Raw genomic sequence first — 12,900 nt, 5'->3', positions numbered from 1 at the left:
GAAGGGCAAACAAAACAGTGCCCTTAGGGAAAGCTTTGTCAGCTGCGGTGGAGGGGGAAACCAAACAGTGTAGACTGGGGTGGGGAGGGGGGAGTGGCACTCTTCTCCACTCTGGACAGACTGGAACCCTGGGCAAAAGCTACTCAGGGACTAGCAGCCCCTGGATCTCAGAACTTCAAGGTGTAAGGGGTTGTGTTTCTCAGCCTTGGCTACATATTAGAATCACCTGGGGAGCTTGCAAGCTACTGATGCTGGAGGCAGGTCACATGCCGGGCCCATTGTGTACTGTGGTGGGACCTGTGCATCAGTATTTTTTTTTAAAGTTGACAGGGTAACACTCATGGGCAGCCAGAGTTGAGAACCACTGAAATCCAATCCTACTGAGAGCAGGAATGTCCCTTCCACAACATCTTTGGTGGAACCAAGATTTAATCCCAGTGCTACCTCACTTTGAAGCCAATGAGTATCTCCATCTTTTTCTCTTAAGCTCCCCAGTGGTGATGATTTGCATACTTTTGGCCCTTGTCTAAGTCTGAACTCTGTGCCTCAGGAAACCTACATCAACCCACTCCCCACACTCTTTCTTTTCCCTGTATAAAAAGGGAGTATTTGTACCATTCCTTCCCAGCATTCAATTTTTTTTAAATCTTGTGATTCGGCCTTTAAGAGATGTAAGTAGTTGGGACAAACAGCCTGTTTGTTTTTGCTCTTTCCATGGCCTGAGTCTCACTTCGGACATTGTGATGTCACTTTAAAGCAAACGTGAAGGACAAAGCTGGAGGCAAGGAAAATAGCAGAAGACCACTATCGTGAGAGAGTGGGGCTGGCTCTGAGGCAGGGGGTACGGCTTGCTCGGTGGCGGGGGGCAGGTATACGGGCCGCACTTGTGGGCACAAACCTCGGGCTGTTTTTGAGCACCAGCTGGTGGAGCCGTCGTCCTCTCTCCTGTGGCTGCCTCTGAATCACTGCCCAGCTGCCAGTCCATTCTTTGTTTCCCCTAAGCTGTCCGCCCTCCTCACCCAGATCTGCCAGCCCCGCTCCAGCAGCAGCACACAGGCCACGATTTGGGATGTCATAGTTCTAGAACATCGCCGCCTGAGGTCCTCACTCTGGACTCCTCCAAGGTCACATGGTGGTGAAGCCAAGACTCCCTCTCAGTTCTCTTTCCACGATTTCGGTCCCTCTCCCCATCTGGGTTGGGCTTACCTAATGCCACACGTTTGATTGGTCTCTGACTGGGCTGCAGTCTCAGAGGGGCCACAGATTCCCTTTCTTCCCAGACCTGGGGTGTACTAGTGGCCTGACAAAAGGACACAGCAGGATGGATGCCTAGGACGCCACAGGCTTGCAACGTGGGTGAGCCATCCTGGCTGCTGTTCACAACTTCAGCCAGTTTCAAGCTGGCAGAGTCCTTTTCAGAAAGAGTCCTAAGGAGGGGAGTGTCCCTTTATTGCCAAGACTCCTCTGTTCTTCCTCTGACAAGTGACTGGCCCTACTCCCAGCTGCCAACCTTGCCCATTCCCATTCTGGTGACTGGCAAGGAACCATCAGAGGCAGAGAAGGTGCATTTGAGTCCTGAGTTCACAGCAGCTGTTGTCTTTTCCTAATCAGATCCTTCTCCATTCTGAAATGGAAGGTTTTAGAACAATTGGGAACACAAGTAACACACTCAACTCCCAAGACATGGGCACCTTGTGTTCTGGAGAGTGCGCCCGGGGACCACTCGTCCTCATCAAAAGCTTCCCTCTTCCTACAGTGCTGACCCCCAGTTCTCTGCTGTGCTGCGAGCAGGAGGCACACATTCTCTCCCCTGCAAAGTTGTTGGAATGTCCACTCTATTCTCTGGGACTCAGCCCTTGTTGACTGTGACTATTTTTGCCTAAAGATCTGTACATTTAATGACCTTGTGGCTGTTGTTTGTGCAGGAGTGTTATGTGCTGCTGCTACCTGGCTAGACAATTGGGCAATTGCTTCTTCTTTTTGTGTCTGGAAAGTCAAAAGTCAGACTTACTACATCCTTTCCTTTATGAAGCACTAGCTTTGAACTGTATGAGAGCAACAGGTATGGTTCATGTTATGCAGTGACTGAATCTGACATTTTCTTCTTCTTCCTTCTGCCCCCCTCCCCCTGCACCCCCCCCTCCCACTTTCCTCATTCAGGGCCAACTAATGCACTGTGGCCAAGAGATCAAACTAATTTATCTTCCGGGAGTGAAATCCAACATCTACTTTCTTTTTGTTGAACAACACAGTGAAATTTTTTTAAAATTTTTTAATGTTTTATTTTATTTTTGAGAGAGAGAGAGAGTGTGCCCGAGAGTGGAGGGTTAGAGAAAGAGGGATACAGAATCTGCAGCAGGCTCCAGGTCTGAGCTATCAGCACAGAGCCCGATGTGGGGCTTGAACCCATGGACCACGAGATCATGACCTGAGCCGAAGTTGCATGCCTAACCAACTGAGCCTCTCAGGTGCCCCAACATAGTGAAATATTTTTAAGGGGATGCTGGGTAAAATATATAATTTTAATCCTAAAATCATTCTTAGGTATAAATATGTTATGTAATAGCAAGTAAGAGCTTGGCTTTAAAAATAAATCTTTCAACATGCAAATCGAGTTGTCAAATTCTCTTGCCTTTTAGTTAAAATAGTCACTGCTGCCATTTCTGGAAATCTGTGGCTCTGAATTTCTCATAGATCCTACTCTTTAACGTTTGGACAAAACAGTCATCTTGCCTCTATATCCTCGCTCCTCAATCCTAGAATCAAAATGCAGTGCTGGAGAAGGACTTTTTGATACTTAATATTCAGTAATGTTACTGTTCTGTTCCAGAAGTTTATTAGTATTTAAAGCACTGCACTTCAAGTATCTTTACACCCACAGATCATTAAAGCATAATGAACTAAGGACCAGGGGACCTCTTAATGATGCTGGTATTGAAGAATAATATTCCCTGTAAGAGCTAAAAGGTTCCTGTCCTTTGCTGACGCTAGCCATTGTGCAAACTTAAGACAAATCCTTGTATGTAGAACTGGTCCCTTACAGACCTCAACTAGGCTGTAGATACTAAATCATTCAAGGACCGGATGTGTGGCCTATCCAAATTTTAATGATTGCTTTATGACAAGACGATGGGAGAAGTGGATAAGAGCAACCAGATAAGACCACTTAGTTCTGTTTTGCCTATTTACACCCTGAGTATTCAGAATGCTATCTCTCTCTCTGTGTCTCTCTGTCTCTCTGTCTCTCTCTCTCACACACACACACACACACACATACACACACACACACACACACACAGAAGTCATGTCAAATGCAGAAGGAAAATGAAGAAAGCAGCTCATTTCAATACTTTTTATTTGAGTGTGAAACCATTCATATCTTGCACAACTGTACAGAAAAAACTATTTCCACTTTAGCTGTAGACATGATTATCACACTGAGTGGTGTGATCAAAGATTTTATTTACAGAACAACTGCTGAAACATCCGATGTCATATCTCCATTTATTTCTTACCCATAGGGTAATAGGTCCACCATAATTGCTTGGTGCATTTTATAATACAGAAAGAAAACCTATGTTAATCTCTAACAAACCTCACAAATTGCTACCAATCTGACAGAAAAATGCCTACGAAAAAAGTTTCCGAAAGTACAATACATTTTTATTTCCACACATACACAGTATAGTATAGGCTCAAAGGCACAGCTTTGAAAAAATTTTTTTTCTATCAAAGTGTCGGAAATTATTACGGTCTTATGAAGGAACCACGAAAGTCATTTTCACGCTTGGTGCTTGGTAAGTTAATGTTTGGTCCATCTGGTTTCACAGAGTTAATACAGCAGAGCTGAGTGTGATACTCAATACCATACATCCACATTCTCACAGAATTTTAAAAGCCCCTCTCCTGCCTTTTGCTGACACTAGCCATTGTGCAAACTTAGGACAAATACTTGTATGTAGAAGAACCGGTCCCCTACAAACCTCAATCAACTTAAGGCATACAGAACAGGCCTCTTCCTTCCCTCTAGACAGTGCTTACATTCCAAGACAATGCAGGTACTGTGAATAACATGAGTGTAATAACAGGGGATCTAGAGTCTTCCAGACACCAGCATTTAGCCCTGGTGTTCCAGGAAGCAGTGACGGCACCACCAGGAAGAAGGGATGCGTAGAACATACCTGAGGGCTGTTCGTTGTATAGTAAGATGACAGATGGCAAGGTGAATGCTCTTGGTAAATTATGTGCCCATCCAAGAACACAAACCAGACTCTGTCTCTAGTATCCATCAAGACTAATGAGCTTTTGTCAACAGGAAAATAAGTAGCTTACAGGGAGTGTTTGCCAACACAAAGCAAAGTCGTGGAACAGAGGGAAAAGGCACAGATTGGCCTGCCCAAAATAGTGCTCTATAGAAACAGTCAAGTCTGGCTTGGCTACAGGAACCCAATCTCACTGACTTTTAGTGAGTCCTGTTTCTGAACTAAAGTTTATTCATCCCACACTGAATCCCAGACTCACATTCATTAGGAAAATGGACACTTAGGAATAGTCCACGAGTTATGATGTGTAGAGAGAAAAAGTCTTCTGGGGGTGGGTTGTTGGGTTTATTATTAATAATTATTATTAATATTAAATATGGATTCCTGTGATAGCAGTCATTTAGCCCATCCTGTGGAGGCCTCTCCGTTGATGTAAGCAAAGCCAGGAAAGTGTTGCATGTGCTCGTACTCAGAATTCCTGCGCGTGGTCAGGGGTGTATACATGTCACTAGAGTTTCCGTACCTCGTGGAATGCACAGACGGGCTTGTGTAGCACGTGTTGGCTGTGGGCACCTCTGGCCATCGGGGGGTGACTGGGGTAGGATGCAGTCTGGGAGTACTGCTCATCAAACAGGGTTCCATCCGGGAAGTGGGGCTATTGAAAGGGTACTTGTTGAGGGGAAAGAAATTCCACAAAGTTAAAATTAGCTTGGAAGTTGCATATACACAATATGGGTCATATTTACAAGTTAAGTTAAATTTCTTAAGATGCTATTAATGGAAGTTGATAGGAAGTAATCAGTGAACTCCTGACAGATGGAACCTTGGTCTAGGAAGTAACCAACAGGAAAAAGGCAAAGGACTTCAAATCGAGAGTAGGGCTGGTGTTCCCTCAAGTAGTAATATTGATTTTGTGCTCTTAATGTGGAATATTTGGGGAAGTCAAATCCAAAAGAAGGAACAGCCCCACTGGGAATACAGGGGGGGAGGGAGAGAGGGAGGGAGGAAGGGGGAGAGAGGGAGAGGGGGGGAGAGAGGGAGGGGGGGGGAGAGAGGGAGAGGGAGAGGGAGAGGGAGAGAGAGAGAGAGAGAGAGAAACAAGTAACGGCATGTCCAAATAGATATGGATATATGGATGTATGGTTGTGAATTTTACCATTAGTTATGGAGATGTGCTAGGTCCCACTCCATCAACCCAAGAGAACAACACTACCAAGTAAACCACAGTGACATTATTAAAAATAGCATTTTACAGTTGAATTCAATTATGAACTGCAGCCTAAAAGCAGGCATTTGAAGAGGAAGCAAGCCAACAGCTTCAAAGGTTATTATTAGTGCCTATCATTTAGAGAACATCTCTCTTTTGGGTTCACATTCACTGAAGTTCTGAAAGATGCACAAGTAGGAAATGGTAAATTGTCGGGCTTGGTGTGAATGTGGAGGAAGGAGTCCAGATAAGCCAATTGAGAGGGGATGGGAGCGGTGCTTTTGTATAGGACAGAGGAGGGGAAGCAGTTCTAGAAAGAATTAGGAATAAGAGAAGTGCCTCTGAAGTGCTTCTTCTACATTCTTCTCTGTTTCCAAGACAGCTATGCAAATAAGCCCCTTTTAGTGCAATCACAGGGGAGGAAGGGGAGGAGCTCTGGGCTCTCTTTGAGAGCTCCCGGTTTGCCGGCCAGGCCAGTCGACACAAAGATTTCCTCGCTGGGCTACGTTAGGGCCACCCCAACCAGGACAGGAGCCAGTCAACAAGGATGGCAAGGGCAGCGAGTAGGGGAGAGAGTGTGTGTGAATGTATGAATTCTTCTGCTCCCCATCTGTCTTCCCTGACAGTTGGAGAGTGGAGCCCCGAGGGATTAGGTGGGAGGCTGCCTCCTGTGAGGGAGACAGACAGGCTGAAGCCTAGACAGCTGAGAGAAGGGGTGATGACAACAATGGCTGTTCCCCATAGTCGAGGGGGCCAAAGGGAACCATTCTGCCTTTGACTAGGCGCCCGAAGGAAGCAGGGGAAGGCTGTTAGGCCCAAAGCAGGCAAAGAGAAACAGGTATTCATAGGTCAAGAAAGAGGGCTCCAACTGCTAGTAGCCAGGACTCTCTCTTACACGGGACGGCATGCCTTACACAGAAACGGCAGCCACTTCACAGTGAAAAGAACAGGTAGGAAGGAGGGAGAGAAGCGTGCAGGTGGTGTCTGGGAACTCAAGGGAGAAGGTACCCAGGGTGGTTGCCAAGGAGACTGTGGACAGCATACCAAGGCTTTCATATCCCCAAATCCGATCAAAGATGCTTAAGTGCATCCATGTGCCCATTATGGGAATCTACAGAACGCTGTTCGTATGGCAGCCATGGTGAACCCTCAGGCCTGAGACCATCGCAGGATTTGGCCCTGTCCAAGAAAACAAGATCCCAGGTATCAAACAGCTAACATTGAGAAATTTATTATAAGACAGTCTCTAATGTTTTTCCAAAAGATTGCTCCCCCTCCTGATATACTCTCAGGTAAGCTCCCTGCACACGTCCCCTCACCTCATAGTGCTCTCCCTGGCACAGAGGCCTCCTCTCCCATCCTATGGCGGGCCAAGAAGGTTCCCCTCTCAGAGAATTTGTCCAACCTGTTCCCTCTGCCTAGAACACTTGTTTCCCACCCCTACCCCCACGCTCCTTGCACGCCTGCCTTTTCATCCTTCTTCAGGTCTCCGCTCAAATGTCACCTCCTCAGAGACTTTTCTGGACATCCTATCTCAAGAAGCTAAATGCTCCACCCTCTGCCTCTCCGGTCAGGAGCTCACCATCCTGCTTGTTAGCTGTCCGTTTCCACTGGCTTCTATTCATAAGCTCCTGGCATGGCTTTGTCATGTTCACTACCATATTCCCTGATATCTGGAATGATGCCTGGCATGCCAGTCACTATCTGGTGACTGAACCCCAGGGTGTCACCCCTAGACAGAAGCTTAGCGATCATATAATTCAACCTTGTGAATCTACATGAGAAAACCAGGACTCGTGAGGTGAAGCATCCTCACTGCCCACAGTCACTGCAGGCTAGCACAAAGACTGGCATAAACCCCAGTGCTGGGGTAGCATTTCCCCCCACATCGCTCTGATGCAAACTGGGCATAACCTGCCACCGCAGAATCACACAAGAGAGGAAGACGCCCTATTATACTTTAATGTCTTTGTTTCTCTTTCTTTAAGCTCCCTCCTCCCCTACACAGCACAGGGTCTTCCTGCCTGACCAGGCCTCATCTCGCTGGTGTGGACAGAGCCTCACTTGCCTTGGCCAGTGTAGGTAAAAATGTCACAGTAGGGACTTGGAGCCTCTTTCTCATAGAACCCCAGAGAGTGTGGCTTTTGTGCCTAATCGAGGACCCTAGATGCAGCTGTGCCCAGGGGTTGTGTCACAGACTCAAAAGAGTAATTGCCTGGAAATGAGACTGGCTCAAAATATCCCTAATGGGACAATAAAATCCTGTTACCACAGAATCCAGCATGGAAAAATCTGTCCCGTTAGGTCAGCTAATTGCAAATGAGTCAGTGACTCGTTTTCCCTGTGGTGAAGAGACCATTGAAAGACGAGAGGCTAAAGTGCCCGCTGCCTCAGCCTAGTGATTAACGCCACCAATGAAGCTTCTATTTAGCATGGTGGGAGCGGCTGAGGCTGGCCTGTGGCACCAGCCTCACCTTTCACACTTTACATCCGGTTTCATGCAGGGTGCTTAAGCATGCTGGGCACAAACTCTGGGGTCCAGGGAGCTCTGCGCAGAATAAAGGCGCTTTTTGTTGAGGGCCCATAACAGGAAGTTACCATTTTCTGGGTTAAATCACATGCTGTTGCTACTGATGTTAAACTGGAGATAAGTCCCCAGTTCCCACCCTTCAGAGAGGTGTGTGAGGGGGTACTTGTGGGCACACGTGTGTGTGTGTGTGTGTGTGTGTGTGTGTGTGTGTGTGTGTCTGTGTGTGTGCGCATGAGTAGTCAAAGGTTCTGTCAGATGGCTATCTCAGCTGTGATGGACTCTGGGCCTCTCTAGAATCATGAGGAAGTTCTATTTTGAGAAACAACTCCCCACACCAAGGCTGGCTCTCCTGCACTTGGAGAGGGGAAGAATAAGCCCTTTATCCCTGACCCTCACCAAACGGACTGCTACTTGAGCAAGGGGTGAAAGGTGGCCCAGTCAGGAGCACAAACTGTTTTCCTATGAAAGGCGGCTCTCACACCGCACCAAAGTTCTGCCAGTGGGCCTGCCCCCAGGCAGGCTTCCTCTTAGCCTCTTCTGTAAGAGGATATAGCTCCCCCCAAATATTCGCCGGACAGTTCACATCCATTGAGCTTTTAGGGGTTGGACTGAGTTAATGGACATGAAACTCTTAGAATTCCCACATACAGTAAGTTTTCAAAATGTGTTAGCTATTACTAATATTCTTCTTCTTTGCTTCATAGGATCATGGTCCATTAATAACAGGAAGAGCCTTAGCGGCCGACCATCTCGTCCTACCTCTCATTTCACAGATGAGGAAACTGAAGTCAAGAGAGGGGGAAATGATCTGCTTGAGGGCACACAGCAGCTTAGTACCAGAGCAAGGATCCATTCATTCAGTCATTTCATTAACAAGTATTTAACTGAGTACCTACTAGCTAGTATAGCAAGAGACATAGATACCATGCAAAACATAACAACTGTGGTGTTATGAAAGATAATAATAATAATAATAATAAACACAAATAGTGTTGACTATGAGCCAGGCCCTGTTCTAACCTTTATCAACTTACTTAACCCTCACAACCCTAAGAAATATGTACTATAATTCTCCCCATTTTTTAGATAAGGAAATTGAAGCACAGAGCTAATTAGAGGCAAAGCGGGGATTTGAACCCAGGAAGCTTGGCTCTGTAGTCACAGATCTTATACCACTACGGTTGATTGATTTTTGTCCCCTTTGGCTCAAGATGCTATCCCAAAGTGGAACACCCTAAGCAAACTGGCCCTGGGCTGTGCTGGGCCACCAGAGATTTGGTGAAGAGTTACATGACTGGCTGGCAAGGTCGGGCCTTGGCCATACAGATGAGGAACAGAGAAAAGCTTTCTAGTCTACTGTACATGGGTTTCTAGCCATCGTTGATGAAATGGCTTTTGAGCTCAGGGACCCAATTCACATTCACGGCTGCTGACAGGGTAGAAGTTGCACAAACGCATGTTGAATGAGGCTCAGAAATATTTTGTAGCCGTGTGTTTGGTCTGGCTTGTTTTCTCTTTTTGGTCGAGCATAAGAAGGGGCACCTGGGAAGGGGCAGCTGAGACCATCCCTTCCTTGTTCACTTAGTTTGATGTGAGCAAGTGTAGCGTAGTTGCAAGAAGGGTGTTTTTCTGAAATAATTCACGCCTTACACCTCCTTCACCTGGACTCACTAATGCAGAAATTACTAGAATTCAAGCAGGACTGGAGGTTTACCTTTGTTGTTACCCAAGAGGAAAGCATGTGTTGTGCAAATAAATAGTATAAATAAGAGCACACACATACTCTGTTTCAACAACCAAAGGACTTCAGATTATTTTGAGCTTATAAATGCTGGGGCACGTGGAATCACCGCACTTCACAGATGTGTTGTATCCGCCTTTAAGACAGGTATTTATTCGCAGAAGTTAGTTTCAGTTACTCTTGTGCTGATGACCGCTTGGGATTCCTTAACCAATATTCTATAACTGTGGTGTTCCTTCAGTTCAGAGTCATCTTTTTCCCCAGTGAGTCTGACACAATGAAGTGTGATATTCACTACTCAGGACTGGAACAGCTTGAACTCTGCTCTGGAAAGCTAAAGAAACTAATTAGCCCTGCAGTGGATTTTTCCCCTCTCTGTTCAACATTAAACCAAAGTACCACAAGAGGAAAGAAAGTGAGTCTAGGGTATGTGATTCTTCTTTTGGGTAACTTGAAACTGACTGAGAACAGTTAGAGTAACTTCTTGAATTTGCGTCCTACCCTCCAAACCATACTGGGTGCAGTGTTCATTGCCCCGGGTTTGGGGTTCAAAGCTGGAGAATTTGCATGGGAGTCTGCTTTGCTACTTACTGGATACATAGGCTGGGGCAAATTACGTTATGAGACTGTTTCCTCCTTTTTAAAAACTGGAGGAAAAATGCCTTCTTCCTGAGGTTGCTATGAGAATTGAGTCCGTGTATTTGAAAGTGCCTAAAACAGAGCTTGATGCATAAATGTTAGTGAAAAACAAAGCAAAGGATTCTTTGTCTTTAGACACCCTACCTTCTCCAGGAGCACTATCCCCCACCCCCATCAACCTGGGTAGAGAGGTGATGTAAATAACTTCTCACCCTGCTGTATAAATGGAGGCCAAGGCACAACCCTTTAAGCATAGAGTGTGAATGCATGGTGGGGTCAGCAGTTGTCAAAAGACCTTGTTGAAAGGCCACTGTGTGGGGGGGGGAGGGACGCTGAAAAGGCTGATTGACCCTGTCACCTCTTCCTCCATGGACTTTCAATTAGTCCTTGGCCCTTCGATTAAGAATTGCTATCAAATGATAGTGCTCCATTTGGGGACTGTTGTGGCTTCCAGAGCGGAGGCTGCAAGACCTATCTTTGATCACCAGGGACCACATGGGCCTTTAGGAGACCCTGGTTTCTTTTCATGGCAATGTCTTTAAAAATAGTACCTCAGGGACAACTGGGTAGCTCAGTCAGTTAAACGTCTGACTCTTGATTTTGGCTCAGGTCATGACCTCATGATTCATGAGATCGAGCCCCACATTGGGCTCTGCACTGACAGCACAGAGCCTACTTGGGATTCATTCTCTCTCTCTCTCTCTCTCTCTCTCTCTTTTTCTCTCTCACTCTCACTCTCTCTCTCTCTTCCCCCCTTTCTCTGTCCCTCCCCTGCTCACATACTCTCCCTTTCAAAATAGATAAACATTAAAACAAATAAAAATAAAAATATCACCCCAGAAATTTCATGAGGATGGACAAGGGAGGGAAGAAAGAGGGAACACAATGCCCGTGGCTTGGAATTTCAGCTTGACCTCGCCACTGCTGCTTAGATGACGGTCTCCTACTGGAACATAAGTTCTCCAAGAGCAGGCCTACTTCTGTCCCCTTCTCCGCTATTATCAGAGGCTAGAGTGTGCTTGCCACGCAGTCAGCACCCAAGCATCATTCAAGAGTAAATGAATGAATGAGTGAACGTATGAATGCATGCATGATCTGCTTACACTGCTGTTAAGTGTGACCCAGGCTCTGGCAGCAGCTCTGAGTCATTTTGCAGATCACAGTGAGGAGCACAGACTCTGCTCCCGAGGGAAGCAGTACCTAAGGATCTGGCTTCTCTGTGTGACGCAGTTGGAGACCTATAATGAATGCCCCAGGTGATGGTTTAGTGGAATCAACTTCTCGGCTTGTTTGGGGATTATACCGGGGCTCCCCTTGGTACTGCAGATGGAAATCAAAACAGACGCTTGTTTGCCCCGAGTGCCATGTATTGTGGATACACTCTCCTCAGTGCCTTCCCCGAGAGGCCCATCCGTGTGCTGACAGCTGATGCAATCATGGCCTCCACCCTCTCTCAAGTCCTGCTATCTCTATTCTAGACGTCTGCAAGTGCTTTGCAGCAGAGCTCCCTGCCTCCATTGGGCACCTTTCCAGTTTATCCTGAGTGCCCTCCTCAAGCAGAGCTCTCGGCTTACCTCCCGGGCTCCCACCCCACCAGCGGGATGGAGTGAATGTCCTCTGCACTCCTTTGTTTGTGTTGCCTCACTTCCTGTCTCCTCATCTGTTCAAGACACCCTTAGTGAATGCCGACACAGGAGACGTGGCAGAGAGCCATGTGCAAGAGCTTGGACACCCAGGGGTCACACTGCCTGGGTTCAAATCCTCAGGCAGGTGACACTCACTTCCTTTCTGCAAGGATTGCCATGACGATGTGTAAAGCGCTCAGCACAGAGCCTGGGGTGTGAGGAGGGTTACCAACAGAGGCGCTGTGCGAGTCTAGAGCAGTGGTATGTCATAAGGTCCTGGAAGAAGGCAGGGTTGGTGTCCTGAACAACAAGCAGAAGGTTGGAGAAGAAAGTCCCAGCCTGAGAGAACAATATCTGCGAATTGCACATGGGTTGGCAAGGCTGGAGCAAATGGTGGTGGGGTGGTTGGTAGGCCACAGAGGCAGGCAGAAGCCAGATGGTTACAAGTCATAGGAGGCATGCCAAGGAATTGAACTTGACTCTGAATGCGATGACATGAGAAGAAGGAGAGTGTTAATGGCCAGTCAAGTTTTTTTTCCAAAAGACTCCTCCAGCTACAGCATAGAGGATGGACCAGAAATGGTGCAAGTTTAGTGATACAGAAACCGATGGGAAGAATTTTGCCACAGTCTAGGTGAGACCTGAGCTAAGGCAAGGACAGTGGGGGCATTCAGAGACCTTGAGGATGTAGAATTGAATAGAACTGATGACCGTCTGCCTTTGAGGCCAGAGCAACAGGAAGTGCCCGAGACAAGTAGAGGACCCAACGCTGACATTATAGGTACAACCACAATTTCCATTCACCACAGGCTGCAGGGAGTTGATATGGTTTGTTAGACAAGGGAAGAGCCAAAGGAAATGTGTGGCCTGAGAACAATCTGATAAAGGGCCCATTT

At 46.8% G+C, this 12,900-nt stretch overlaps 1 protein-coding gene across 1 annotated transcript in view; it reads right to left on the bottom strand.

The window, feature by feature from the left end:
- Positions 1-3,338: 3,338 nt before the first annotated feature.
- The window catches only part of RFX4 (regulatory factor X4), a 109,099-nt gene continuing 99,537 nt past the window's right edge, over positions 3,339-12,900 (bottom strand). The window contains exon 16 of the mRNA XM_047066406.1: positions 3,339-4,931. Within this exon, the coding sequence (XP_046922362.1) occupies positions 4,659-4,931 (273 nt within the window). The 3' untranslated portion in view covers positions 3,339-4,658. The remainder of the gene's footprint in view (positions 4,932-12,900) is intronic.

Source organism: Lynx rufus, unplaced genomic scaffold (genome assembly GCF_022079265.1).
Source record: "Lynx rufus isolate CCGP_SWC_20201006 ecotype Redwood Valley unplaced genomic scaffold, mLynRuf1.p SCAF_7, whole genome shotgun sequence".
NCBI lineage: Eukaryota > Metazoa > Chordata > Mammalia > Carnivora > Felidae > Lynx > Lynx rufus.
The sequence above is the reverse complement of the archived record's forward strand: the minus strand, read 5'-3'. Positions and strand labels throughout refer to the sequence as shown.